General features: G+C 42.0%; 1 protein-coding gene across 1 annotated transcript in view; it reads left to right on the forward strand.

The window, feature by feature from the left end:
• SPEF2 (sperm flagellar 2) overlaps positions 1 to 27,546 on the forward strand; it is a 174,163-nt gene that overhangs the window by 138,272 nt on the left and 8,345 nt on the right. Inside the window, exons 30-33 of the mRNA XM_059916221.1 lie at positions 1,991 to 2,097; positions 2,801 to 2,983; positions 8,414 to 8,506; positions 21,652 to 21,831. Coding sequence (XP_059772204.1) covers positions 1,991 to 2,097; positions 2,801 to 2,983; positions 8,414 to 8,506; positions 21,652 to 21,831 — 563 coding nt within the window. The remainder of the gene's footprint in view (positions 1 to 1,990; positions 2,098 to 2,800; positions 2,984 to 8,413; positions 8,507 to 21,651; positions 21,832 to 27,546) is intronic.

Consider the following 27,546-nt stretch of genomic DNA (forward strand, 5'->3'; position numbering starts at 1 on the left):
TCAAACACAAAAGGCATTTGGCATTATCCAGACCTACAGAGCAAAAATCCAAAGATTGGTTTTCCTCTGACTTTCTAATTCTAGTTCTATATTCACACATTCTTTCACATTCTTTTGGTGAAGTATATACTTCTAAGCAATGGTATTATTTTGATGTCATCTTTCTGAGAGTTACTGCTAAGGGTAACTAGACTATAATTATGATCTGAGTTCCTTTAGGCCTGGCTTACAATTAATTGTTTTTCCTGGATAATTCTAAATGACAGTCGCATTAGGTAACTAACTTAGGGCCAAATGGAAAGAGAATTGTTTTTGATCTGTAAACAAAATTTGTAAGCTTATCTGTTTCTGCTACTGCATTATATGTGAAGGCCATATTATTATATGCCTTGGTCATTTAAGTAACAAGGCCAGATATCAAAATAGTTTTCACATTTCACACTAGAGTTCCCAGATAAACAATTCCTATGTGAACTGAAAGTATTTTCTTACACTTTGCTTGCACCGTAGCTATTAGAGACAGTGGAAATATTTTACATATCTACCAGAATTTTTAAATACTTTGAGCCTCTTCATGGTTTCAATTGAGTTTATTTGTGGTTTCATCTTGAGAAACATGAATGGTTAATTTCTAACTTGTCTGTAAACCAATATAGTATCATGTAAAGATCATTTTACCAAAAGTTCCACTACCTGAGAAAGTTATTCTCATCTCTATAAAATTGGATACTCAGGTTTGATCAAAAAGGATAGAGAATTTATTTCTGAACAACCTGCTGGATGGCCAGTCTTATCAAAGAAAGAAAGATTCTGCTCTTGCTACCCAGAAAATTGCCTTCCAGATCTGAACCTTGTGCATGTTATTTGAACCACTGAAATTTTAAAAGGATTACTACATTTTCCTAAAGGTTAGAGGAAATGATAAAGTTCATGTTGGACTTTAGAAATGCTAAAAACTTAGATATAGGAAGAAAAATTTGAGATTCTACATCTACGTTTCACTCTTTTTATTCCTAAACAAAGAAGAATAGCTATATACTCTGGACCTGAAAGATACCTGAAAACATGTAGGAGTGTAGGAGTGTCTCCTGGTTCTACAAGGTACTGACACTATGGGAGTTAAACATTTTTTAAGCAAATACATTTATTTTGCTTCCCTATTTCTTTTTTAATGCATGTGCATGCAATTTGAAATGAGCAACAGACTAAACAAACATCTCAAGGTAAAGTAGTTTAGTGTTTAAGAGCAAATGGCTTTAAAAGGTTAGTTATCTTTTATAAAATATATCACAGTGTTTGAGCCAATTAGATGACTAAATTAGCACTTCCAATCTAGTAATTTAATAATTCAAATATCCCGACATTTACCAAAACAAATATATTCTGATCTAAAAAAGCAAAGAGAGGCTGCGATAGTGAGAGGCCTGCGCACCGCGATGAAGAGTGGCCCCCGCTTGCCACAACTAGAGAAAGCCCTCGCACAGAGGCGAGGACCCAAAACAGCCAAGAATGAATAAATAAATAAATAAATAAATAAATAAGCAAAATGAGGATAAATGTGTTACCTTGATCACAGTGGTGATGTGCATGCATTTGAAACACTTTTATCCCATATTTACCAAAACATTTTACTCTAGTGCCCTGCTGAAAAATAGGAGCCCTTGCAGTAGTTTGTAAAATTCAACCTATTCTGAGTACAAGGTCAAAGAAGACTCCAAACTAAAATATAAAGCCTCAGTATCTTACTCAGTCTGAACAATTTACTACTCACCGAAAAAGACGTGCTGACTTAGCTGAGAAACAACCATGGGAGGAAATCAGGAAATTGATTATTATTTTTATGTTTCCAAAGTGTCTTCTGTTTCTCTAAAGGCTAAAGTTTTAAAGAGAATGAATAAAGTGATTATACAAATATTCATTATTTGTTCTATTTTAGTGAAAGAAACAAATCACATAATAAAACGGAAAGATATTTCTCATTGTATTTTAGGCATAATAGGAAACAAAGCATTTGCTGACATTCTGCTGGATTTGGTAACCCTGAACCTTGGAACAAACAACTTTCCTAGTAGTTGGATGAACCTCACTCAACCTGAAGTAAGCTTCTATTTTGTTTGGGTTTCAAGCTTTGAGAATTCTTCTTCTTTAATCAATAAGAGTTTTCAAATAACCAGTACCTGCACAGTATCCAACATTTAGTAGCAGCCTATAAACCTGGATGAACAAATGAATGAACTTCAAGTTAAGACACGTAGTATGTTCATGCTCAGTATTTGAAAATGAGTGACGATGCTGACAGTCAATGAAACATTACAGAGACCATGAGGCTCAGCCAGTGAGTTTGTATTTATTACTACCAGACGGAGTGATCCTAACTAGTAATAGTAGATGATTCTGGCAGTGCTTGCATTTCCTTGTATTCTGTTCCTTAAGAAAACAAAGTGGTTAAAGAGTATTTCCCTACAAGCTGTAGAGCCCTCCCACACTTGTAATTATCATCTTTATTCCTTCTCTGTTGAAAAGGGACAAAGTGTACTATAGTCACAAGTGTTAATTCCTTGTGTAACAGTAAGCAAAAACCACAAATGTCAAGGAAGCAAAAAATCAAAAACACTCTCTAAGTTCTGTCTGGTGTGGATTGCTTGGTAGAACCTGAGGGAACAAAAGTGAGAACTGACCCTATTGGCCAAGCTAAAATCTTACTTCCTTCATCGGAATCTCTTACTAAGAAACACGAGCAGGTAGAGTGTCACAAGAGAGTCATATAAACATTCCAATGGCATTTCCTGTTTTCTTCTAGTTGCAGGAGTTAACATCTTTATTGGTAACAAACTCGGAGTTCGTGGACTGGCGGAAATTCTTGTTAGTAGTCGCGCTGCCTTGGCCCATTCCTCTGGAGGAGGAGCTCTTGGAGACCCTGCAGAGGTTCCAGGCTGTGGATGAGGAGCACCTGGGCACAGTCACTTTCGAGCAGTATATGCAGGTCACTACCAGCCCCTGGTGGCACTGATCCTACCAGAGTACTTCTGACCTAAGAAGCTCCCTGATCTCCCAACACCAGGTCTCATGGCCCATGTCTAGGCACCTAGGGGCAGTACAGCACTGTCCAAGTCCCAGGCAGAAGTCTGGCTCCCACCCCCAGGGGAGGGTCTGAAAAAGTCAGAACTGCTTGGAGAGCTAAGCGTTCTGAAAGAAATCACAGGAAACATAATTGTCCTCCTACCAAGTGGTTCTTAACCTTGGCTGTACATTAGAATCTCCTGCAGAGCTTTTAATCAGCCCAATGCCCGATACCAAATACTCCGGAAGTAGCAACAGCAGTTACAATGAACACAGCGAAAGGGGCAGTGTTTTTTATTTTTTTCTTTTGGTCACAAGCGTGGTGAATGATGAGGTGGTTTTTGACAAGCTGAGTTTGAAACGTCTGTGGGAAATGCAGACAGAAATGTCCCATCTGATACGGCAGATGCAGAAGCCAGTCACCATCACGTAGGCAGTTGTTGGAGTTATGAATGGACCAGATCACCCGAGGCAAGTGTGTAAAGTGATGGATAATCCAGGAACATGGTACCTGGCCATTGGACTTGTAGATAGGATGTAACTATTGACCTTCACCAGAGCAATTTTGGGAGAGTACAGAGTCTAGATTGCAGAGGAGTGATGAAATAAATAGGTCTTTAGGAAGTGAAGATAAGACAGTCGATTCATCTTTGAGAAGCTTGAGTAAGGAGGGAGGAAGAATGAAATGCCATAACTAAGAAGGGCCTGAATGACTTATTTTGTGTCTACTAATCGAATTCATCCTAATGTTCACCACTTCACATTGCTGGTAGACACAAAAGGTGGAAACGTTTATAAGGTGCTGATTTTGAAACAGGGTGATAATCTCTAGGTGCATGTAGCTTGTATATATTTCACCATTGAAAGATCACATCTCTTCCTGCTTCTCTTTTCTTCCTTGATTAATGGAAGACATGCTCATAGACAGCCCTGACGTTCCCACGCTCAGACAATTGAGCCAGAGGAAATAGCACTTCCACATCGAAGAGGTTCTTCAAGCCTGATCAAGAAAGGCGCATAGCTGATTGGGCTCTAATTTACATACTTCCCAAGTAGAGCACTTTGTGAATTCTTTCACTGTCCTGGGCCTGGGCTTACAACTTATAGAGATGTTTTGTGTAAAAACATAAACAGCAGGGCAAAACTTACTCTATTTTCTTGTTGGCTTAAGATTTTAAAAAGTGGGCGCTCGTGAATGTACCAACCTTCACTCTTTACAGTACGTGCCAATGAACACAGGTTATCAATTTAAACATCTTTTTGCACAAACGTGAGACGAACTTAGATGTTGGTAATTTGTACCACAGTGCTGAGCAAAACCAGAAAGCTCCCTCACCAAAAGTGTGAATTTCTTAGAGAAAGTTGACTGCTGCATGAAACAGAAACTCAGAAATACTTATCAGAACACCGCCTGGGTTTTGGGAGCAGTTGATTTCTGAGCTCTGCCCTCTCAGCTTACCCACCCAACGCCCACTCCTCAGGACAAGGAGGCCATTTGGAGAGGCCCGCTTGACCTCCCCACATGACTCACAGATCTCCAGCGCTCGCCACATCACACACACAGAGTGCTTTCATGGGACTATCAAAACAGCTTCTAGGGCAAAGTTTTATGATTTGTTGAAAATGCCACCTTCGAATACAGTAGTCAAATAGTACGACTACATTGCTGAAATGAAGTTCTCTGGGGAATAAATAAGTAAATAAGCTCCCTACTCTGCTTTTTATTTTGTCTTTTCTTTTAACTAACTGCAAGTTCACCATAACCGCCACGTAAGAGTGTGCTGATTTCCCCAGCTTCTAAAACGGAATAAGATACAGCGTTTGTGAAGCTGCTGGGGTTGCATACCTGGGCTAAGCCACGTGAGCATAAAAGTGCACCTGCCTTTGCTCCAGCCCTATTGCAGCTGTCACACTCTTGCCTCTGTCACGTGTGGATGTTTAGTCACACTCATGCAGAATGGTGAACTCTCTCGACTCATCTTCTGTCAGTGAGAATGCAGGTTACCATAGGCTTAATGAGTCAGATGTTCTAGGATCCAAACAGCGCAGCACTTGTTCTCTAAGGAAAAGTAAACTAACCTAAAATTCTTTGACCATGTTTTAGCAAGGGAGTACAAAGGACATTTCCACATTTCAAGGATAAATCACCTGATTCTCCAGTGGGGCAAGATGTGGTTGACTGAACCCTGCTTGATCAATTTAAACCCAACCCTACGTTCACGTTTAACATTTTGCACTGCTAACGTTTTCATGGATGACTTTTAAAAAAATATAAGTTGTTCTCTGATTAGGTTCTTTCTTCTTTCTCATGTGACCCTCTTGTATGTGAAACACTTTGAAACAGTTTCCTAATCTTTAAAATATCATCTATTTTTTAAAAATTAACATGACTGAATTCTTGGTTTTAAGAATAAGGGAAAATTCCTGTGCGTTGAAACAACTGGATATGGAATTGATGGTTGAGAAATCAGGGATGAGTAGGAATCCTTCTTTTAATATTTCCTCTTTATCACTGGTTTTCAGCAATTTGATTATTGGGTACCTCGGTGTGCTTTTCTTCATATTTCTTTTGCTTGTGTTTCACTGAGCTTCTTGCACCTGTGGGTTTGCAGTTTTTGTCAAATTTGGAAAATTGTCAGAAATTTTTTTCTAAATATTTTTTCTGTACTCCTCACCCCCATTCTCAAAATCCAGTCACATGTTTGTCCCACAGGTTGCTGATGCTGGATTCTCTTTTCTTTCCATTTTTTTTTCTCTCTGACTTTATTTTGTATTCATTTCTACTTCTCCATCTTCTAGTTCACTGATCATTTCCTTTGCAGAGTCAAATCTATTATTAATACAATCCAGTGTATTTTTATTTGAAATATGTTTTTTATCTCTTTAAGTTGGGTCTTTTTTATATCCTTCATTTCTCTCTTCATTATATGCATTTTTCTCTGTCTCCTTGAATAAATGAAATACATTTAGAACAGCTAATTGAACATCCTTGTCTGTTCATTCTATCATCTGTGTATTTCAGTGTTTGTTTCTATTGATTGATGTTTCTTCTGACTATGGGTTATATTTTCTGGCTTTTTTGCATGACTTTGTATAGGATACCAGATGTTATAAATTTTATATTGGTGGGTGTCCAATCTTATATACCTTTAAATATTGTCGGGCATGCAGTAATGTTATTTGCAATCAGTTTTATACTTTCAAGGTTACATTAAGATTGATAAGGGTGGGTCCAGAGCAAACTTTAGTTTAGGGCTAATCTAGCCCCACTACTAAGGCAATATCCTCCTGGTGGTGCTACCCAATGCCTTGTGTATCAGGAGGTCCTTCCACTCTGCAGGGTGGTAACATTTTCCCTGGTGATAACATAGTCCCAGCCCTGTGTGAGTCTCAGGAACAGTTCAGCTTACTCCTTTCCTGTGGTCCTTTCTCCAGCTTCTGGCATTTTCCACACATACATCCAGAGGTTGGCTTTCAGTCAAGACTTGAGGAGATCTTTCTACAGATCTCTAGGGCTCACCCTCTCTTTCAGTGCATCTCTAGTGTTTTGCCCTGAAAATTCTGGTCATCGTGGCCCCCCCCAACTCCAAATCTATCTTCTCAACCCAGCAAGACATGCCAGCTCTATTTGGATGCCTCTCCTGACACTGTGGCCTGAACAATAGTTGGGCTGCCCATTGCTCTCCTTATTTCAGGAATTACTGTCCTGTGTTGCCTGTTGTCTAATGTCTGAAAAAATTATGTTACATATATATATATTGGTCATTTTTTTTATTGTTTAAGGCAGGAGGGTAATTCTGAGCTTTGTCGCTCCATCATGGCCTGAAGCATAAATCTTACCTACATTCCTCATCTCTCTATTCTCCATGCAGTGGTACTTATGGTCCACAGATTGGCCACTGGGCAAGGACTCTTCCTGGTCAGTGCAAAGTACTTACATTCAAAGCCTGAGCCCGTGCTGGACCTTAGCTTCTTCTGTGTCTTCTCCTTCACAGGCTTCTGCATGGCCAGCACTCCTCTGTTCTAAATGAAAAGAAAACCCGGTCCTCACCTCTGGGGGCTGCATCCCCTTACAAGCTACCTAGTGTCACTCCAGCCTTCTCTCAAAACACGGGTGATTCTTCGAAGGAAAGAAGGCACAAGCATAGGCCAGAGTCAGGTTAGGCTGGCCAATGGTTCTTGGAAGTAGGCAGTGCCAAGGGTAGATTGTCACTCTGGAAGATGGTAAGGGAGAAAGACCTAGGAACAAGATTCTTATGTATATGAAGTGCTTGCCATGTATAAAAGTTAAGTTTGGCAAGACACATTCTTCAAACCCAAGGAATTAATACCTGATGTTCAATAACAGACATGAATGAAAACACCCAAAGGAATGAACTGAATGCCAAATATCTGGTATAAACAAGTCAAATTGGGGTTTCGAGGAGAGATCAAAGAGGACTTCCCTGAGGAGGTGTGATCTAAGCTGGGTCTGGAAAGATGAGTAGGTTTACATTGGTGAACAAGTAGTCACCTCAAGTAGGAGTAACAATGTGAGCAAAAGAGCAAGAGTAGGAAATTGTTCTAAGCAGAGAATGACATGACAAGATTAAAGTTTTGAGAAAATTGTTATGGTCAAATGGTCTGAGCTGAAACAAATAAGAGAGAGACTGGAAACGAAGATAGCTCCGAGGTTGCTGGAGCAGCCCGTGATGGAGGCAAAGAGGCTTACACCAGCATGGCAGCCGTGGACGTGAGAGGAAGGGAGAGGGGGCGAGGCATCGCCAGATGGGAACCGAGGGATTTGGTAATTAGTGTCAGACATGGGCTGAGAATGAAGGTTGTCATTAAAAAGTAGGTCCTGAGCTCTTGATTCAGTCAGTCACTCACTCAGCAAAGATTTCCAACACCAACAATCTGCCCCAACACCACACTCGGCTCCAAGAACAGAGAGCAACATGAACAGGACACGAGCAAGATGAGCTAGTGGAGGGCAGTGACCCCTCCAAAGTACTGCAATGCAAGCAACATCCAGGGCAGGGACCTCCAAGCTTTGCCGCATGCTCCAACAGTTACAGTATAGCAGGCACCCCAGTATGTGGGGTTTCATTTATAAATTATTCACGTGTACTACTGCACTAATGCATTCTATACATTATCAAATTTTTTAAAATAAAACTTACAAAAGAATGAGATCCAATATATGTGAATGGAAGTTCTAGTATTTTCTCCAGCATCCCCATGGTTTCTGCACCCTACTTTGGAGACCACTGCTCTAGACACCTGCAGAGATGGCTTCAATCTCTGTGGCTTTCAGAGGAACAATTACATCTCAGTGTAACTTTAATGATTCTCATTTTTGTTTTCTGTGTAGGCTGGTCTGTGGTTTACGGGAGATGAAGATAGAAAAATTCCAGAAAATCCCCTTGAACCTCTGCCATTCAATAGGCAGGAGCATCTTATAGAGGTAATTCCTGCAATCTTTAAAAACTGTATGTAGTATCATAACATTGATCCATTTCTTTGTCTTTTCTTCCACTTGTGTAATTAGTCTTAGACTCCACCCTGACTCCCGGTTCCTTTGCTGTATCCCCCAAGTGCAGAGTTTAATATTCACTATGGCGACAGCATAGGAGAGTCTGGAGGGAAGCAGGGACCAAAATCATAGACAGGCTTCTCCTGTTTACTCACTATGTGATCCCAGACAATATCCATAAGCTCTCCGGGTTTCAGTCTTCTCATCTAGCAAATACGCTGGTCCTGAACACATTTTTCACTAAATTCCCTTCCAATTGTAAAAGCTTTGGATAAGAACTGACTTTCACCAATATATGTCTTTGTTCATTTCTCTTTGATTTTGACTAACTTGAGCAACATTCCAAGAGTTTGCTTACAGTATTGCCCACTACCCATCAGATTATCATTATTATCATCAAAAATATCATCATCATCATTATTGTTATCATTAGCTTCTATCCCTGAGGCCACAATAGAATGCAAGCCCTTAAAATCTGAAAACCGTTCTGACTTCAACACAGCCAAGCTCAATAAGATATGAGAAAAGTTGAATGGTAGATTCAGACATGACAGCAAACTGTGTATATCGATTGATCAATTCAGCCAGCCATGAGTTAAAAACTGCAGTGCAAAATTGAGCATGACTCCAGTGTAAACTGAAAGTGAGCAATTCCCTTCAATTGGACGCATATTCTTTGAGCATCTCTGCTAGATGCTAGCAGGAGAGCAGGTGAAAGAAAGGGGTCAGGGAGTTACCAGAAAAAGTCCAAGACATGAGGCTGGCAGTTGCACGGGCAGTTTTTTTGTTTTGGTTGTTGGTTGTTTTATAAACTAGAGGACTGAGCTCAATTCTCCTGTACAGCTTTGGAAGGTGTCTCTATATGATTTTGTGAACAAATCTGTCAACAATATAAACAGGTTCTTCATTCCTTGGGAAGAAGCCAGCAGTCTGAATATGATGTCAAGTAACTTCCTTTTCAGCCAGAAGTTTTTAGAAGCGTTTATCAGAGCAGAGCCCTTCCGTTGCTCACAGAGCTGCTAAAGGCAGGAGACAGCCTGTGTTGGTCAGCCCCGAGGACTGCGACACAGTGAGGCCGGAAAGGGCCTTGGGATGCCAAGAAAGGGTGTGGCTCCCACCTGCTGCTACCCAAACTGCTGGAAAGTGAACATAGGAAAGGAACAAAGTGGGGGGCAGAGGCAGGACCACAGAGCCTGAGAAAGAAGCGCCCTTACAGGGCAAAGGATGGTTGACAGGTGTGTGTGTGTGTGTGTGTGTGTGTGTGTGTGTGTGTGTGTGTTGTCCAGAGGACAGAAGAGGGTGGTGTCCTCTCTGCCCCATGAACTGGATGCTCAACATTTCATAAATCTCAATGCCCTTCAACTGGGATTAAAAGCACAGATGCCATGGCTGACAAGCTGCGAGGTCTTGATGGAGTTATCTACCCTCTCTGTGCTGTGGTTTTATTTTCATCCCTCTCTGCTGGGAGTGTTGTGCCGCGTGAGGTCATATGTGTGGTACTTTTAGAACAGTGACTGGCACACAGTAAGCCCGACATAAGTGTCAGCTAAACAGAAGCTAACCACGCTAGCTCCACATGGTAAAACACCAGTTAATGGTTAAGAAGCTAAAGAAAGGGGTGCAAAGGGAAAACGTAAAACAATATAATAAGTTTACTTTTTTGGCCATAATTAGAATAAGTAAAGACCCAATCAGGGGAAAAAGCACCCCATGAAGAGGAATTCTGAGCGTCAGGATGCCTGGCCTCTGCTCCCAGTTCTGACCTGACCCACCGTAGGACCTTGAATAGATTCCTTCACCTGCCGGGGCCTCTGCAGGCTCTTAAAAAGAGGGTTTGGCCTACGATCTAGCTGGCCACACCCAGCTCCCCTGCTTTGTCATCTGTGTTCTCTACAATCCAGGGCCACCAGGGTTCCCAGAGACAGACCGTAATTACTGCTGTCTGTGGGCTCGGATGACCTCAGAGTCCTAGGCACTGGGTAAGAGGTCCAGTTGCATCCGAAAAAGGAACCCTGAGACATGTCTGTGTTGCAATCACATCGTTGTCCCCTGCCAGTGACAAGTCACTTCCTTATAACTGACAAGGTTCAACCATGGCCTGGCTGCTCAGCTTTCCACACAACATCAAGAGCAACTATTCCAGTGTTTTAAAAATTCATAGGGATTTCTTGAGAAAAAGCAATTTAATCTCACCATATGCAAATTCACGGTTTTGTCTTAATCTCTTCTCCACAGCTTCCGTCCATGTGAAATCCTTCTATTTCTTTGGGCTGTTAATATTTGTTGAAGCCGGGCTCGTGGTTTGAAATACTAGCTTTTTGCTAACAAATCCCAAGTGTCTATTTCCACCCCAAACCTCTCTTCCAAACGTTAGACTCATAGACACGACTGCCTATTGGACATCTCCACTTGAATGTTCTAGTAGACATTTCAAACTCATCATGTCCAAGACTGGGTCCCTGACCTCCCATCCCCACCACCCCACTGCCCCACCTTCACCTAGAGCCCTCTCCATGTCGGTCAGTGGCAACTCGGTCCTTCCTCTTGCTCAGGCCAAAACCCTAGGAGTCATCCCCAGTTCTCTTCCTTTTCAAAACCCCACATCCAGTCCTTCAGGAAATCCTTGTAGTTCTACCCTCAAAATACGTCCAGGGTCAGACCACCTCTTCCAAGTCCCATTGCTGTCACTGGAACAAACCAGCCAACTTCACCTGCATGACAGCAGCGGCCTCACCACAGGTCCTCCATGTCTCCCTTGTCTTGCCTCAGGTCACAGCAGCCTCTACTCCAGCCATCCCACAGCACTGCGTTTTAGTCAGAGGAAAACCCAAAGTCCTCAAGAAACCAACCGGCCTTGCCTCTTCTGACCCCTGCCTCATGCACTCTGGCCTACGCCGTGTTGATCAAATGTGCAGGCGTGCTCCCACCTGAGGACACTGGCCTCTGCACTCTCCTCTGCCTGTGTGGCCCTTCCCCTGCGTGTCCTACCTGCCTACTCCCTGCCACCTCCAACCTTTGTCCAAATTTCATCTTCTCAATTCTGCAACCTGCCCCCCTTCCCCGCTCTTCACTCCAATTCCCCTTTCCTTGACCTACTTTTCTTCCCTGTGTTTCCATAATTACTATCTAATTTACTTTATTTATTCTGTCTGTCTTCCTCTTCTAGAAAGTAAGCTCCTCAAAAGCAGGCATCTTTATCTCTTTCCTAGTAAGTGCATTTCAAGCACCTAGAACAGTCTGGAATGGTCCTAAGTACTGTTCTGGAGCCATCTAAGGTTCTGCACAGTCAATTAGTACTCTTTGAATGAATGAAACCGTAGTATTTGTGTTGGGTTTTGAGTCTATGTAACAAATTTCCACAAATTTAGTGGCTTAAACCAAGGTCCAGTTATTACCTCAGAGTTTCTGTAAGTCAGAAGTCCAGTCATGGCTTAGCTGGGTCCTCTGCTCAGGGTCTCAGAAGGCTAAAATCAAGGTGTCAGCTGGGGTTGCAGTCTTATCTGAGGCCAATTCCAATATTGGTTCCAGGACTGGCTTCCAAGGTGGGTTGCTGGCAGAATTCAGATCCGTGCAGTTGTAGGACTGAGAACTTCAGCTCCGAGAGACTGCCTGTTGTTCCCTGCCGCACGCCCTCTCACAGTTTCAGAGTTTGCTTCTTCACGGCCAGCAGGAAAGCATCTTGCTGGCTTCAAATCTCTCCCTGAAGGCCTGGGTCCTTTTTAAAAGGGCTCACATGATTAGATCAGGGCCCAAGGTTGGGCTCTCGTTTGATTAACTCAAAATCAACTGATTAAGGACCTTAATTGTATCTGCAAAATCTCTTTACCTTTACTCCTGAAAATTGGCTTTCCATCACATTTACAAATCCCACCCATACTCAAGGGGAAGGGATTATACAAGATATGTATTTGAGGGGTTTTTCCAGGGAAACTTTGAAGCCTTCTTAGGAGTCTTCCTATAACAACATTTTAAATGGTCTTAAGAACATAGCAGGCCTTCCCTTTTTTGAATGCCTCATCCATTGGTTTAAAATCAAGCCTGTGTAATTACAGAAAGAGTTCACATGTCAACTTGTTTTATTTTTGCCCATCTTCCTTCAATATATCATATTGAACTTCTTTGTTAATGGAAATAATGTGTTGCACCTACACAGCACTTTTTAAGAGCATTTCAATGAAAATAATATTAAAGTTCAAGGATTCATATGAAAGAAATGGAAGATAAACATGAAAGGACAATGCCATGGTTATCTGTTGGTGTCAGCTCCCTTCTACCCCTAGTCCTGCTGGGAATCCCTGAGGATTTCCAAAGGCAAGTGGGAAGATGAAGAAAATATAAGGTCCTGAAGGAACCCAAAAGCTGGATCATGACTCTTCAAATGTCTAAGGCTGCCTTACCATCAGAGAGTGTTTTGAAGCATCTGAGCCTAGATCGGTGCCACAGCAGACCCTCAGTAAACGTTTGATAAAAAGTGGTGACTGAATGAACGAGCTTGCAGAGCCCATTGACCTCTAAGATTCTTTTCTGATTCATAGCATAACAGACTTTATGTATTTTCCCATCAAAGTTATTTTTATTTAAATTTGATTGGATTTGTCAAATATCAGAAAATAATTTTTCCAATTGTTATCTCATGGATGTATAATTAGATTTGCTCATAGTTGTAAGGATTGTCAGGAATAAAGAATAACATGGTATCTCTAGATCTAGGCACTTGCTTCTTTAAGTGTAGGCCAGGGCCAGCGGCTTGGGAATTGTATAGGAGCTTGCTAAACATGCAGAATCTGAGACTGCTCCAGAGCCGTTTACTTAATAGGAATCTACATTTAATTTTTATTTTATTTTTTTAACATCTTTATTGGAGTATAATTGCTTTACAATGCTGTGTTAGTTTCTGCTTTATAACAAAGTGAATCAGCTATACATATACATACATTTAAAAAAGATTCTCCAGAGGACCTTCAAGATGGCAGAGGAGTAAGACGTAGAGATCACCTTCCTCTCCACAAAAATGCATCTATATGTGCAATAACTCCTACTGAACGCTGGCAGAAGACCTCAGACTTCCCAAAAGGCAAAAAAACTCCCCACTTACCTGGGTAGGGCAAAAGAAAAAAGAAAAAACAGAGACAAAAGAATAGGGATGGGACCTGCACCAGTGGGAGGGAGCTGTGAAGGAGGAAAGGTTTCCACACACTAGGAGCCCCTTCGCAGGCGGAGACTGCGGGTGGCGGAGGGGGGAGCTTCAGAGCCACGGAGGAGAGTGCAGCCACAGGGGTGCGGAGGGCAAAGCGGAGAGATTCCCGCATGGAAGATCGGTGCTGAGTAGCACTCACCAGCCCGAGAGAGGCTTGTCTGCTCACCCGCCGGGGCAGGCGGGGCTGGGAGCTGAGGCTCGGGCTTCGGTCGGATCGCAGGGAGAGGACTGGGGTTGGCGGCATGAACACAGCCTGAAGGGGGCTAGTGCGCCACGGCTAGCGGGGAGGGAGTCCGGGAAAAGGTCTGGACCTGCCTAAGAGACAACAGACCATTGTTTCCTGGTGTGCGAGGAGAGGGGATTCAGAGCACCATCTAAACGAGCTCCAGAGACGGGCGCGAGCTGCGGCTATCAGCATGGACCCCAGAGACGGACATGAGACGCTAAGGCTGCTGCTGCCGCCACCAAGAAGCCTGTGTGTGAGCACAGGTCACTCTCCACACCGCCCCTCCCGGGAGCCCGTGCAGCCCGCAACTGCCAGGGTCCCATGATCCAAGGACAACTTCCCTGTAAGAACACACAGTACGGCTCAGGCTGGTGCAACGTCACGCTGGCCTCTGCCCCCACAGGCTCGCCCCACATTCCGTGCCCCTCCCTCCTGGCCTCAGAGAGCCAGAGCCCCCTAAGCAGCTGCTCCTTCAACCCCCTCTGGTCTGGGCGAAGAACAGGTGCCAGAAGGCCACCTACACGCAGAGGCGGGGCCAAATCCAAAGCTAAGCCCCAGGAGCTGTGCGAACAAAGAAGAGAAAGGGAAATCTCTCCCAGCAGCCTCAGGAGCAGCAGATTAAAGCTCCACAATCAATTTGATGTACCGACATCTGTGGAATACCTGAACAGACAGCGAATCATCCCAAAATTGAGGCAGTGGATTTTGGGAGCAACTGTAGACTTGGGGTTTGCTGTATGCGATTAACTAGTTTCTGATTTTTATGTGTATCTTAGTATAGTTTTTAGCACTTGTTATCATTAGTGGATTTGTTTATTGGTTTGGTTGCTCTCTTTTTCTTTTTTTTTTAAATTATTAATTAATTTATTTATTTTTGGCTGTGTTGGGTCTTCGTTTCTGTGTGAGGGCTTTCTCTAGTTGTAGCAAGCGGGGGCCACTCTTCATCGTGGTGTGCAGGCCTCTCACTATCGTGGCCTCTCCTGTTGCAGAGCACAGGCTCCAGACGCGCAGGCTCAGTAGTTGTGGCTCACAGGCCTAGTTGCTCCGCGGCATGTGGGATCTTCCCAGACCAGGGCTCGAACCCGTGTCCCCTGCATTAGCAGGCAGATTCTCAACCACTGCGCCACCAGGGAAGCCCCCTCTTTTTCTTTTTAATTACTCTGTTTTAAATAATTTTTTAAAACTTTTTATTTTAATAACTTTATTATTTTATTTTATGTATTGTTTTTCCCTCCCTTTTCTTCTGAGCTGTGTGACTGACAGGGTCTTGGTGCTCTGACCAGCTGTCAGGCCTTAGCCTCTGAGGTGGGAGAGCTGAGTTCAGGACATTGGACCACCAGAGACTTCCTGGCCCCATGTAATATCAATTGGCGAGAGCTCTCCCAGAGATCTCCATCTCAATGCAAAGACCCAGCTCCACTCAATGACCAGCAAGCTCCACTGCTGGACACCCTATGCCAAACAGCTAGCAAGACGAACACAACCCCACCCATTAGCAGAGAGGCTGCCTAAAATCATAGTAAGTTCACAGACACCCCAAAACACACCACCGGACACAGCCCTGCCCAGCAGAAAGACAAGATCCAGCCTCATCTACCAGAACACAGGCACCAGTGCCCTCCACCAGGAAGCCTACACAACCCACTGAACCAACCTCATCCACTGGGGGCAGAAACCAAAAACAATGGGAACTATGAACCTGCAGCCTGTGAAAAGGAGACTCCAAACACAGTAACTTAAGCAAAATGAGAAGACAGAGAAATACGCAGCAGATGAAGGAGCAAAGTAAAAACCCACCAGACCAAACAAATGAAGAGGAAAGAGGGAGTCTACCTGAAAAAAAATTCAGAGTAATGGTAGTAAAGATGATCCAAAATCTTGGAAATAGAATGGAGAAAATACAAGAAACGTTTAACAAGGACCTAGAAGAACTAAAGAGCAAACAAACAGTGAGGAACAACACAATAAATGAAATTAAAAATTCTCTAGAAGGAATCAATAGCAGAATAACTGAGGCAGAAGAACGGATAAGTGACCGGGATGATAAAATAGTGGAAATAACTACTGCAGAGCAGAATAAAGAAAAAAGCATGAAAAGAGTTGAGGACAGTCTTAGAGACGTCTGGGACAACATTATATGCACCAACATTAGAATTATAGGGGTCACAGAGGAAGAAGAGAAAAAAAAGGGACTAAGAAAATATTTGAAGAGATTATAGTTAAAAACTTCCCTAATATGGTAAAGGAAATAGTCAATCAAGTGCAGGAAGCATAGAGAGTCCCATACAGAATAAATCCAAGGAGAAACACACCAAGACACATATTAATCAAACTATCAAAAATTAAATACAAAGAAAAAATATTAAAAGCAGCAAGGGAAAAGCAACAAATAACATACAAGGGAATCCCCATAAGGTTAACAGCTAATCTTTCAGCAGAAACTCTGCAAGACAGAAGGGAGTGGCAGGACATATTTAAAGTGATGAAAGGGAAAAACCTACAACCAAGATTACTCTACCCAGCAAGGATCTCATTCAGATTCGACAGAGAAATTAAAACCTTTACAGACAAGCAAAAGCTAAGAGAATTCAGCACCACAAAACCAGCTTTACAAGAAATGCTAAAGGAACTTCTCTAGGCAGGAAACACAAGAGAAGGAAAAGACCTACAATAACAAACCCAAAATAATTAAGAAAATGGTAATAGGAACATACATATCAATAATTACCTTAAATGTAAATGGATTAAATGCTGCCACCAAAAAACATAGACTGGCTAAATGGATATAAAAACAAGACCTGTATATATGCAGTCTACAAGAGACCCACTTCAGATGTAGGGACACAGACAGACTGAAAGTGCGGGGAGGGAAAAAGATATTCCATGCAAATGGAAATCAAAAGAAAGCTGGAGTAGCAATTCTCATATCAGACAAAATAAACTTTAAAATAAAGACTGTTACAAGAGACAAAGAAGGACACTACATAATGATCAAGGGATCAATCCAAGAAGACATAACAGTTGTAAATATTGATGCACCCAACATAGGAGCACCTCAATACATAAGGCAAATGTTAACAGCCATAAAAGGGGAAATCGACAGTAACACAGTCATAGTAGGGGAATTTAACACCCCACTTTCACCAATGGACAGATCATCCAAAATGAAAACAAATAAGGAAACACAAGCTTTAAATGACACATTAAACAAGATGGACTTAAATGATATTTATAGGACATTCCATCCAAAAACAACAGAATACACTTTCTTCTCAAGTGCTCATGGAAGTGCTCCAGGATAGATCATATCTTGGGTCACAAATCAAGCCTTGGTAAATTTAAGAAAATTGAAATTGTATCAAGTATCTTTTCCAACCACAACGCTATGAGACTAGATATCAATTACAGGAAAAAAACTGTAAAAACTACAAACACATGGAGGCTAAACAATACACTACTAAATAACCAAGAGATCACTGAAGAAATCCAAGAGGAAATCAAAAAACATCTAGAAACAAATGACAATGAAAACATGACGACCCAAAACCTATGGGATGCAGCAAAAGAAGTTCTAAGAGGGAAGTTTATAGCAATACAATCCTACCTCAAGAAACAAGAAAAATCTCAAATAAACAACCTAACCTTACACCTAAAGCAATTAGAGAAAGAAGAACAAAAGACACACAAAGTTAGCAGAAGGAAAGAAATCATAATGATCAGATCAGAAATAAATGGGGAAAAAATGAAGGAAAAAAATAGCAAAGATCAATAAAACTAAAAGCTGGTTCTTTGAGAAGATAAACAAAATTGATAAACCATTAGCCAAACTCATCAAGAAAAAGAGGGAGAGGACTCAAATCAATAAAATTAGAAATGAAAGAGGAGAAGTTACAACAGACACCGCAGAAACACAAAGCATCCTAAGAGACTACTACAAGCAACTCTATATCAGTAAAATGGACAACTTGGAAGAAATGGACAAATACTTAGAAAAGCACAACCTTCAGAGACTGAACCAGGAAGAAATAGAAAATATAAACAGACCAATCACAAGCACTGAAATTAAAAATCTTCCAACAAACAAAAACCCAGGATCAGATGGCTTCACAGGCAAATTCTATCAAACATTTAGAGAAGAGCTAACACCTATCCTTTTCCAACTCTTCTAAAATATAGCAGAGGGAGGAATACTCCAAAACTCATTCTACGAGGCCACCATCACCCTGATACCAAAACCAGACAAAAGATGTCACAAAAAAAGAAAACTATAAGCCAATATCACTGATGAACAGAGATGCAAAAATCCTCAACAAAATACTAGCAAACAGAATCCAACAGCACATTAAAAGGATCATACATGATGATCAACTGGGGTTTATCCCAGGAATGCAAGGATTCTTTAGTATAAACAAATCAATCAATGTGATAAACCATATTAACAAATTGAAGGAGAAATACCATATGATCATCTCAATAGATGCAGAAAAAGCTTTTGACAAAATTCAACACCCATTTATGGTAAAAACCCTCCAGAAAGTAGGCCTAGAGGGAACTTACCTCAACATAATAAAGACCATATATGACAAACCCACAGCCAGCATCATTCTCAATGGTTAAAAACTGAAACCATTCCACTAAGATCAGGAACAAGACAAGGTTGCCCACTCTCACCACTATTATTCAACATAGTTTTGGAAGTTTTAGCCGCAGCAATCAGAGAAGAAAAAGAAATAAAAGGAATCCAAATCGGAAAATAAGAAGTAAAGCTGTCACTGTTTGCAGATGACATGATACTATACATAGAGAATCCTAAAGATGATACCAGAAAACTACTAGAGCTAATCAATGCATTTGGTAAAGTAGCAGGATACAAAAATAATGCACAGAAATCTTTTGCATTCCTATACACTAATGATGAAAAATCTGAAAGAGAAATTAAGGAAACACTCTCATTTACCATTGCAACAAAAAGAATAAAATACCTAGGAATAAACCTACCTAAGGAGAAAAGAGACCTATATGCAGAAAACTATAAGACACTGATGAAAGCAATTAAAGATGATACAAACATATGGAGAGATATACCATGTTCTTGGATTGGAAGAATCAACATTGTGAAAATGACTATACTACCCAAAGCAATCTACAGATTCAGTGCAATCCCTATCAAACTACCAATGGCACTTTTCACAGAACTAGAAAAAAAAAATTTTACAATTTGTATGGAAACACAAAAAACTCCAAATAGTGAAAGCAATCTTGAGAAAGAAAAATGGAGCTGGAGGAATCAGGTTCCCTGACTTCAGACTATACTACAAAGCTACAGTAATCAGGACAGTATGGTACTGGCACAAAAACAGAAATATAGATCAATGGAACAGGATAGAAAACCTAGAGATAAACCCACGCACGTATGGTCACCTTATCTTTGATAAAGGAGGCAAGAATATACAATGGAAAAAAGACAGCCTCTTCAATAAGTGGTGCTGGGAAAACTGGACAGCTACGTGTAAAAGAATGAAATTAGAACACACCCTAACATCACACACAAAAATAAACTCAAAATGGATTAAAGACCTAAATGTAAGACTGGACACTATAAAACTCTTAGAGAAAAATATAGGAAGAACACTCTTTGACATAAGTCACAGCAAGATCTTTTTTGACCCACCTCCTAGAGAAATGGAAATAAAAACAAAAATAAACAAATGGGACCTAATGGAACTTAAAAGCTTTTGCACAGCAAAGCAAAACATAAACAAGACAAAAAGACAACCCTCAGAATGGGAGAAAATATTTGCAAATGAAGCAACTGACAAAGGATTAATATCCAAAATATACAAGCAGCTCATGCAGCTCAATATCAAAAAACAGACTACTCAATCCAAAAATGGGCAGAAGACCTAAATAGACATTTCTCCAAAAAAGATATACACATTGCCAACAAACACGTGAAAGTATGCTCAACATCACTAATCATTAGAGAAATGCAAATCAAAACTACAATGAGGTATCACCTCACACCAGTCATAATGGCCATCATCAAAAAATCTAGAAACAATAAATGCTGGAGAGGGTGTGGAGAAAAGGGAACCCTCTTTCACTGTTGGTGGGACTGTAAATTGATACAGCCACTATGGAGAACAGTATGGAGGTTCCTTAAAAAACTAAAAATAGAACTACTGGGCATATACCTTGAGAACCATAATTCAAAAAGAGACATGTACCACAAAGTTCATTTCAGCTCTATTTACAATAGCCAGGACATGGATGCAACCTAAGTGTCCATCGACAGATGAATGGTTAAAGAAGACATGGCACATATATACAATGGAATATTACTCAGCCATAAAAAGAAACGAAATTGAGAGAAGAACAAATACCATATGCTAACACATATGTATGGAATTAAAAAAAAAAGAAAGAAAATGGTTCTGACGAACCTAGGGGCAGGACAAGAATAAAGACGCAGACATAGAGAATGGACTTGAGGACATGGGGAGGGGGAAGGGTAAGCTGGGAAGAAGTGAGAGAGTGGCATTGACATATATACACTACCAAATGTAAAATGGATGGCTAGTAGGAAGCAGCCGCATAGCACAGGGAGATGAGCTCGGTGCTTTGTGATCACCTAGAGGGGTGGGATAGGGAGGGTGGGAGGGAGACGCAAGAGGGAGGAGATATGGGGATATATGTATATGTATAGCTGATTTACTTTGTTATACAGCGGAAACTAACACAACAATATAAAGCAATTATACTCCAATTAAGATGTTAAAAAAAATCAGTTCCGTGACTTTATAAACAGACATATTTATTAAAAAATAAATAAAAAGAAAAAGAAAAAAGCTTCTCCAGGTCACTGCATGCAAATGTTTGAGAAGAGCCAGTCACCTCCCTAAACAGGGCCGCGTAGGTGCTTGGGTGTGACCTCTGTGTCCCAGGGCTTGGCCTAGGATTTGCAGGGCGCCAGAGGATATTAGGTCCCGGAGCACTAACTCCTCACGCTGTCAAATGCATGAGACACTGCATCTAGATCTGAGCGTCAGCTCAGTCATTCAGGATGCGGGAGAGACTTGCCAAACAAGCTGATATTCAGTGATAAGCACACTCTTTCCGCATGGGAGTCTACACTGGAAGAAGTCACATTACAGTCAATAGTTTAGGGAGTTCAGCGCAACGTGGGCCAGTTTAAAGAGTCTAATGGCTCAAGTCCCAGTGGCTTTGGGCATTGTTCCCTGCCTTCTCCCTACTCCCCAGGGAGTGAGATGTACCAGAAGCTTCATGGTTGGGAGTCAGGGCCCAGTTTGTCAGGATGGAGCTGAGGATGGACAGAGGGGTCCTTGCTCCCTTTTCCTACTTAACATGTCATCCCTGCCACCTTAATTAGCACATTCATTCCTAAGTATGTTGGTACCATTGATTAGCATACAATTTTCTTTAACATCAGAATGTTTCTAGCCCTACATTTCATGTTTTTTTACTTAGCATACTCTTCAGTTAATACCATTCATTACATGTTAGTTTTAGTAATTCAGTCCTCAGAAAGTGACTGTATTCCAAACTTTGGGAGGGATTCTTCATTGCCCGTCCATCTACTGTCTACCGAAGCATATGCATTTGATCTCTGGCTGAAATTCTTTTGTGTGACAGTTTTTCTTTAGATTATTTGCTGACTGTGAGAAGGATCCACCTCAGCTTGACTACACACAGATGCTGCTTTATTTTGCTTGCCATCCAGACAGTATGGAAGGGGTCTACAGGGCCCTCAGTGTGGCCACTGGGACTCATGTCTTCCAGTCAATTGAAAGGCCTCCTCTTGTTGCAGAAAAGGTAATTGTGGTCCAGAAATGGACTAGCGTTGGGGTCTGGAGGGGATTCCAAAAGATCCTAAACTTCTAAGAACAAAGACTGTTTTTTTTCAATCTGTATTTTCCCAGGTTCCTCACATGATGCTTTACTAGGTCTTCGATAATGCCTTACTCAATTGGATTAAGAACTAGGGACCCACTATCTAAAAAGTGTTTTGGTAGTTAAATCCAAATTTGCTCAAAGTTTCTTTGGTGAAACCAAAATTTGCTCTGTAAAGGGCAGCCTTTATTTTGCATGAAGTGCTGATCCTGATAAATGAGAAAGAACTGGGTATCAACCCAGACTCTTTGTCACACTCTGTGGAAATTCTATGTAAAACAAGTTCAGGCCTCAGACACATCCCACATGTATGTGACACTTGATAGTATTTCAGGCCCAAACCTGGCTACCTGAATTCCACAGGCACTTTGTGTCACCTGCATCCAGGGACAGAAAAGCTTAATGTCCAATAAAACCTCATATCCCCCTGTCGATTTCTAAAGGGTTGACATCCCCTGTTTTGGGGGAGGTAGAAAAGCCTCAGAACAGGGAAATAACTAATACACTTAGTAGGTGTCCATTGGCATGACTTTTTAGTCTTCACCTGACCTTTTGGGGACAGAGCGGTGGCCCTCACGATGGAATGCTTTTTTCTGCTCTTCTTTGTGGACCCAGAGGGGCGAGGGATGCTGCACCGTTCAGACTCCTCGGATGTCCTAGCTGCAGTTCTTTTCCTTTCATACATGTTTGTCAAAACAGAGTATGCTGGGTTGTCTGAGAAAAAAATGGGAAGTTCCTATGACAGCTTTCACATTCCAAAAGACATAGACTCTTTAAAGGCAGCCCTATATTTCAGCCCTGAGCAGATGACCCGGAGGATGTCCTACCCCTTCCATCAGGGGCAGGGAGAGGCCAGAGTGCTGCCTAGGAAGCTGACAACTCAGGGCTCTTCACCTCCATGTACTTTAGACTCAGCATTAACACTAACACAGTGACAGAAAGTTCAGGAAGGAGTTATTGTTATTTCCACTCAAGAATGCTCTCTTCTTAGAACATAGGAAGACCATTTACATTTTCCCAAATAAATGACGAGTTAGATGTGGTCTGCCTGCACCTCTCTATAGATTGGGACTCCTTAACCCAACACTGGCATGGGTCATAACCTGCCTGGAGGTCTCAGTTAACCTGTCCTCAGGGAGACCTTCCCTGACCTGGAATGGTGGCAGGCAACCCTGCCCTGTGTTCCCATAGCATGCTGTGCTTCCCCCTTCACCATAATCCTCATAGATAACTACTTCTACAGGGTCAGCTTCCTTCCTGGACTCTGGGCACCCTGTGGGCAGGGATGGGCCATCTGTCTTGCTCTGCATCCCCTAACCTGCCTTCCTGAATCTGAATTACTGCTACAGAGCTCAGTAAACATTTCATTGAGTGGAGCAATCAATTACTTCATTAATTAGCTTTGTAAATCCTACCCTCTGTGTAGCCCTGCGATCTGCAAAGGATATATAAGAAGCCAAATTTGCTCCCCTAAAGGGATTCCATCTAATTGCCCCTATCCATACAGGAAAGAATGGGAGAATGATGGCCCACACATGGAGGGAACACAGAATAAAGGACAGATTAACATGGGGCTTTACAGATCAGAAGAGGGGTCTAAACCTTCTCCTTTGCCACCTCCGTGCCTTTGCTCTTGCTGTCCCCTCCAGCTCATCTGGAAAGGTTCGAGGGCTCCCCAGTACCCAAGGCCTATTTCAACCGCCAGATCATTCATGAAGCTTCCCCCAACACACGGAGCACTCCCGCAACTGGGCCCCATTTACATCCAGATCCCCTCTGGCAAGGCTGAGCACCATCACATGCACCTGTGCATTTACTCAACAAACATTTATCCAGCACCTCTGGGGATAAAGCAAGTAAAATAAAGACTGCAGCAAATGGTGATAGGCACTATGGGGAATAAAGAATAGAGGGAAAGATATAGGAGTCTGGGTGGGAGTTGCAGTGTTAAATAGAATGGTCGCAGAAGGTCTCTCTGTGAAAAGACATGGAAGCAGAGGCCCAGAGCGGTGAGGGAGAGGGCCTTGCAGATAGACCTCTGGAGGAAGTGCATTTTAAGTGAAGACAGCAGTGAGTGCAAAATCTCTCAAGTGGGGTCATGCCTGGTGGACCCTAAGGAACCGCAAGTCAGCCAGTGTAGTTGGAGAGGATTGAGCTGGAGGAGAGTAGCAGGCAAGGATAGTGACGGGGAGAGGGCTCCGAGGGGCCCTGGAGGGGCGTTGGCTTTGACTGTGTCAAGAGATGAGATGAGAAGTCATTGGAGCAGGGTCGTTTGATTTAAAATGTGCCCCCATACAGGACAGACTGTAGGGGGCAAAGGAGGGAAGTAAGGAGAACTAGTTATTCAGGCAGGGGGTGGTTTATCTATTGAATCCTACTGCTGTTATTCCTACCTTGAGTTGGGGATGACTTGCTACCCATCTTTATGTCCTCCAAAGTAGCAAGTGCTCAGTAATGCACACAACAAATACTCGATTAGTGTTTGTGAACATGGCAGGGAAAGAAGGGAAGAAGGTGACGAAGAGAGAAGGAAGGGAGGGACTCCCATCTCCAAGGTAGAGAGGAGGAGAGCAGACATTCCAGAGGCAGAGGCAACAGCAGGTTCAGGAGGCCGAACCGAGCCAGAAAGACCAGGAAAAGGAAGTATGTGCTACAAGGGTTGCCATAGCAACAGACAGCTCTCTGGGTGGGTAGCAGCCAAGCCAGCTAGCACAGGAAGGCACTGCATCCCTTCTGTCCCTGACCTGGTGGGTCATTCACCGTGAGCTAGTGCCCATCCAGGAAGCAGCTCCCCTGGAGTACTTCTCTCAAGAGCTCTTTTAAAGCCCAAGGACACTGTACAGGAACTGCCCCATGACCACTGCACAACAGAGATGAAACCAGGGTGGGGCAGGGATGGAGTGCAGATCTGTCACACGCCACACACGCAGGACTACTCCTGGCTCGGAGTGAACCATAGGAGCTTTTGAAATACAGGATCCACCCACCTTCCTCATTCTTGCCTACTCCTAGCCCTCACCATCCTGCCTCCCTTTCTGTGCCCTTTCCAACTGTATTCTAGTTCCCTGGGCAACTTTATCCCAGGAAGGCAAAATGAGCCTGCTCAGAAATAACACCTCCAACAGATCTGTATTCACTCCCAGGACATTTAATGGGATCTCGGCTTTTGCTTTCCAAAAAACAACTGGAAATCTCCCTGATACGTCATTCTTTCTTAGTCTATATCTGCTACTCACACTGTTTTATTCACCGTGGCACAGACCTCCTGTTAAAACCCACGGCTTTTTGGGTAATTTAAAGGAAGCTCAAGAGCAAAGCACTCATGAGCAGGCACTAGTCATCGTGAAGCTTCAAAGAAGTTGATATTTGAGGAAATGGTTCATCCTGACCTGTGGAGTTTGGGGTTATGATATTGGAATTTAGTAAATTATGAGCTTGAACCTCCCACATTTTGAGAGTCTTGTTAAAGCATCCTGACAGAGATGGTTTGAGGCCTTGGGTTTCGAAAAACTTAAATGTGCATCCCATTCTGCATCTCTTTGATGCTTTGCTCACATTAGTCCCAAGGACTGATCTTCTGTTCTGCCTTCTGAGATGTGGGACTAAGCAGACTGAATGGTAGAAATGCACAATCAGGCACCACTCCAGGGGCACGTTTGCTGGGAGTCCTGGAGGGCTGTCTCTGAGAGTGTGACATAGTGTTTGCTAGTGCCACAATCTGCCCCGCTGCTTAGAAGATAATGTGACTCACACAGAGTTTTGATGCCACTAATAATTGCTCATTCAGAAGCCCTGGCTTTTCTCCAAACCAGCATCCCTGGTTTTGTTCATCCGCCCACATTCACAATCGTGGTCTTGCAGAGCATCTGTTGGGAGCCCCCTCTTGTGCACACCCTGCAGTCCCGCCAGGATGCTGAACTGGCTCCTTTGGTCCTGATCTTGGCCTCCCTCTTCTCCCTCCCCTCCCACTGAACCACTAAGTCTATTCTGTTCCAACCCCCTAGAGAGCAAAAATAGCAAACATTTATAAAGCATCCTCTGATATAACAAGTTAAGGATTCTTCACTCAAATGTTTAAATTGTTATCTTTTGACTAAAATAAAAAATCAGTTTATCCCATGATGATTATAGCAAGTCTTTGAGAAGTTGGGCCCTCTGTAGTTATGGAAATAGTGCAGAGAGAGCAGGTTCCTTCTCTGTTCAATTTTGGTATTGCCTGCTCATCCTGCCCAACTAGTCATGTGCTCACCCACAGGTTGTGTCTCTGTCTTGTCCGCGTAGCACCTGTGCTGCCCTCTGAATAGAAATTCATTCGTCCTTCAGTCATTCAGCAAGATGTTCTACACCTCGACTATGTTCATTTCAGTACACCAAATATTCTATCGCCCCGACTATGTTCATTTCAGCACAGCAAATATTCTATCGCCCCGGGGGGATTATTGACGGGTGGCCAGTGTGATGATTCCCAGGCTTCTTAGATGGAGACAAAAAAGTTAGTTTCACATTTCTGCTGAGTAGTATTTCAACTGTTTAAAATGGAGAAGAGGCTGGATGAATAGATAGATAGATATAGATAGATGATAGATAGGTAGATGATAGATAGATGATAGATAGATAGATGATAGATAGATAGATAATAGATAGGTAGATGATAGATAGATGATAGATAGATAGATGATAGATAGATAGATAATAGGTAGATGATAGATAGATAGATGATAGATTGATAGATAGATGATAGATAGATAGATAGATAGATAGATAATAGATAGGTAGATGATAGATAGATAGATAGATAGATGATAGATGATAGGTAGATGATAGATAGATAGATAGATAATAGATAGGTAGATGATAGGTAGATAGATAGATAGATAGATAGATAGATAGATAGATGATAGGTAGATGATAGGTAGATGATAGATAGATAGATGATAGACAGGTAGATGATAGATAGGTAGATGATAGATAGATAATAGGTAGATGATAGATAGATAGATAATAGATAGGTAGATGATAGATAGATAGGTATATGACAGATAGATAGATAGATAGATAGATAATAGATAGGTAGATGATAGATAGATAGTAGATAGGTAGATGATAGATAGGTAGATGATAGATAGATAGATGATAGATCGATAGATAGATGATAGATAGGTAGATGATAGATAGATAGATAGATAGATAGATAGATAGATAGATGATAGATAGGTAGATGACAGATATTTGTACTTAATTCCAAAAACTTCACCTGCTAGAGAATTCTCCCTCCACCCTCCAATATTAGATTAAATTCCCAATTTACCAAAGGATATGGAAACCCAACTAAAGCAAGGTGACCACACATAGCTAAGCAAATACAACCTGTCTCTACTGCACTATCTTCAGCCCCTGCAAATCCCTCAGAGGGGCTTATGACAACCAGAGGCTTAATTCTGTTCTGTGTTATAATCTTTTTACACATGGGACTTATGTGGCTCTTTGGAACGAACTTGCACAATCTATGCACTTAATGCTTCTACTGAATTAAGCATTTACAGGTATTGGCACCCTGCTCTAATTTTAAGCCTAAATTAGCATTTTTCCTTCATCTGAATAATGGAGAATCAGCCCTCAGGTGTTCTCTGACATCGG

This window comes from Balaenoptera ricei, chromosome 3 (genome assembly GCF_028023285.1).
Source record: "Balaenoptera ricei isolate mBalRic1 chromosome 3, mBalRic1.hap2, whole genome shotgun sequence".
NCBI lineage: Eukaryota > Metazoa > Chordata > Mammalia > Artiodactyla > Balaenopteridae > Balaenoptera > Balaenoptera ricei.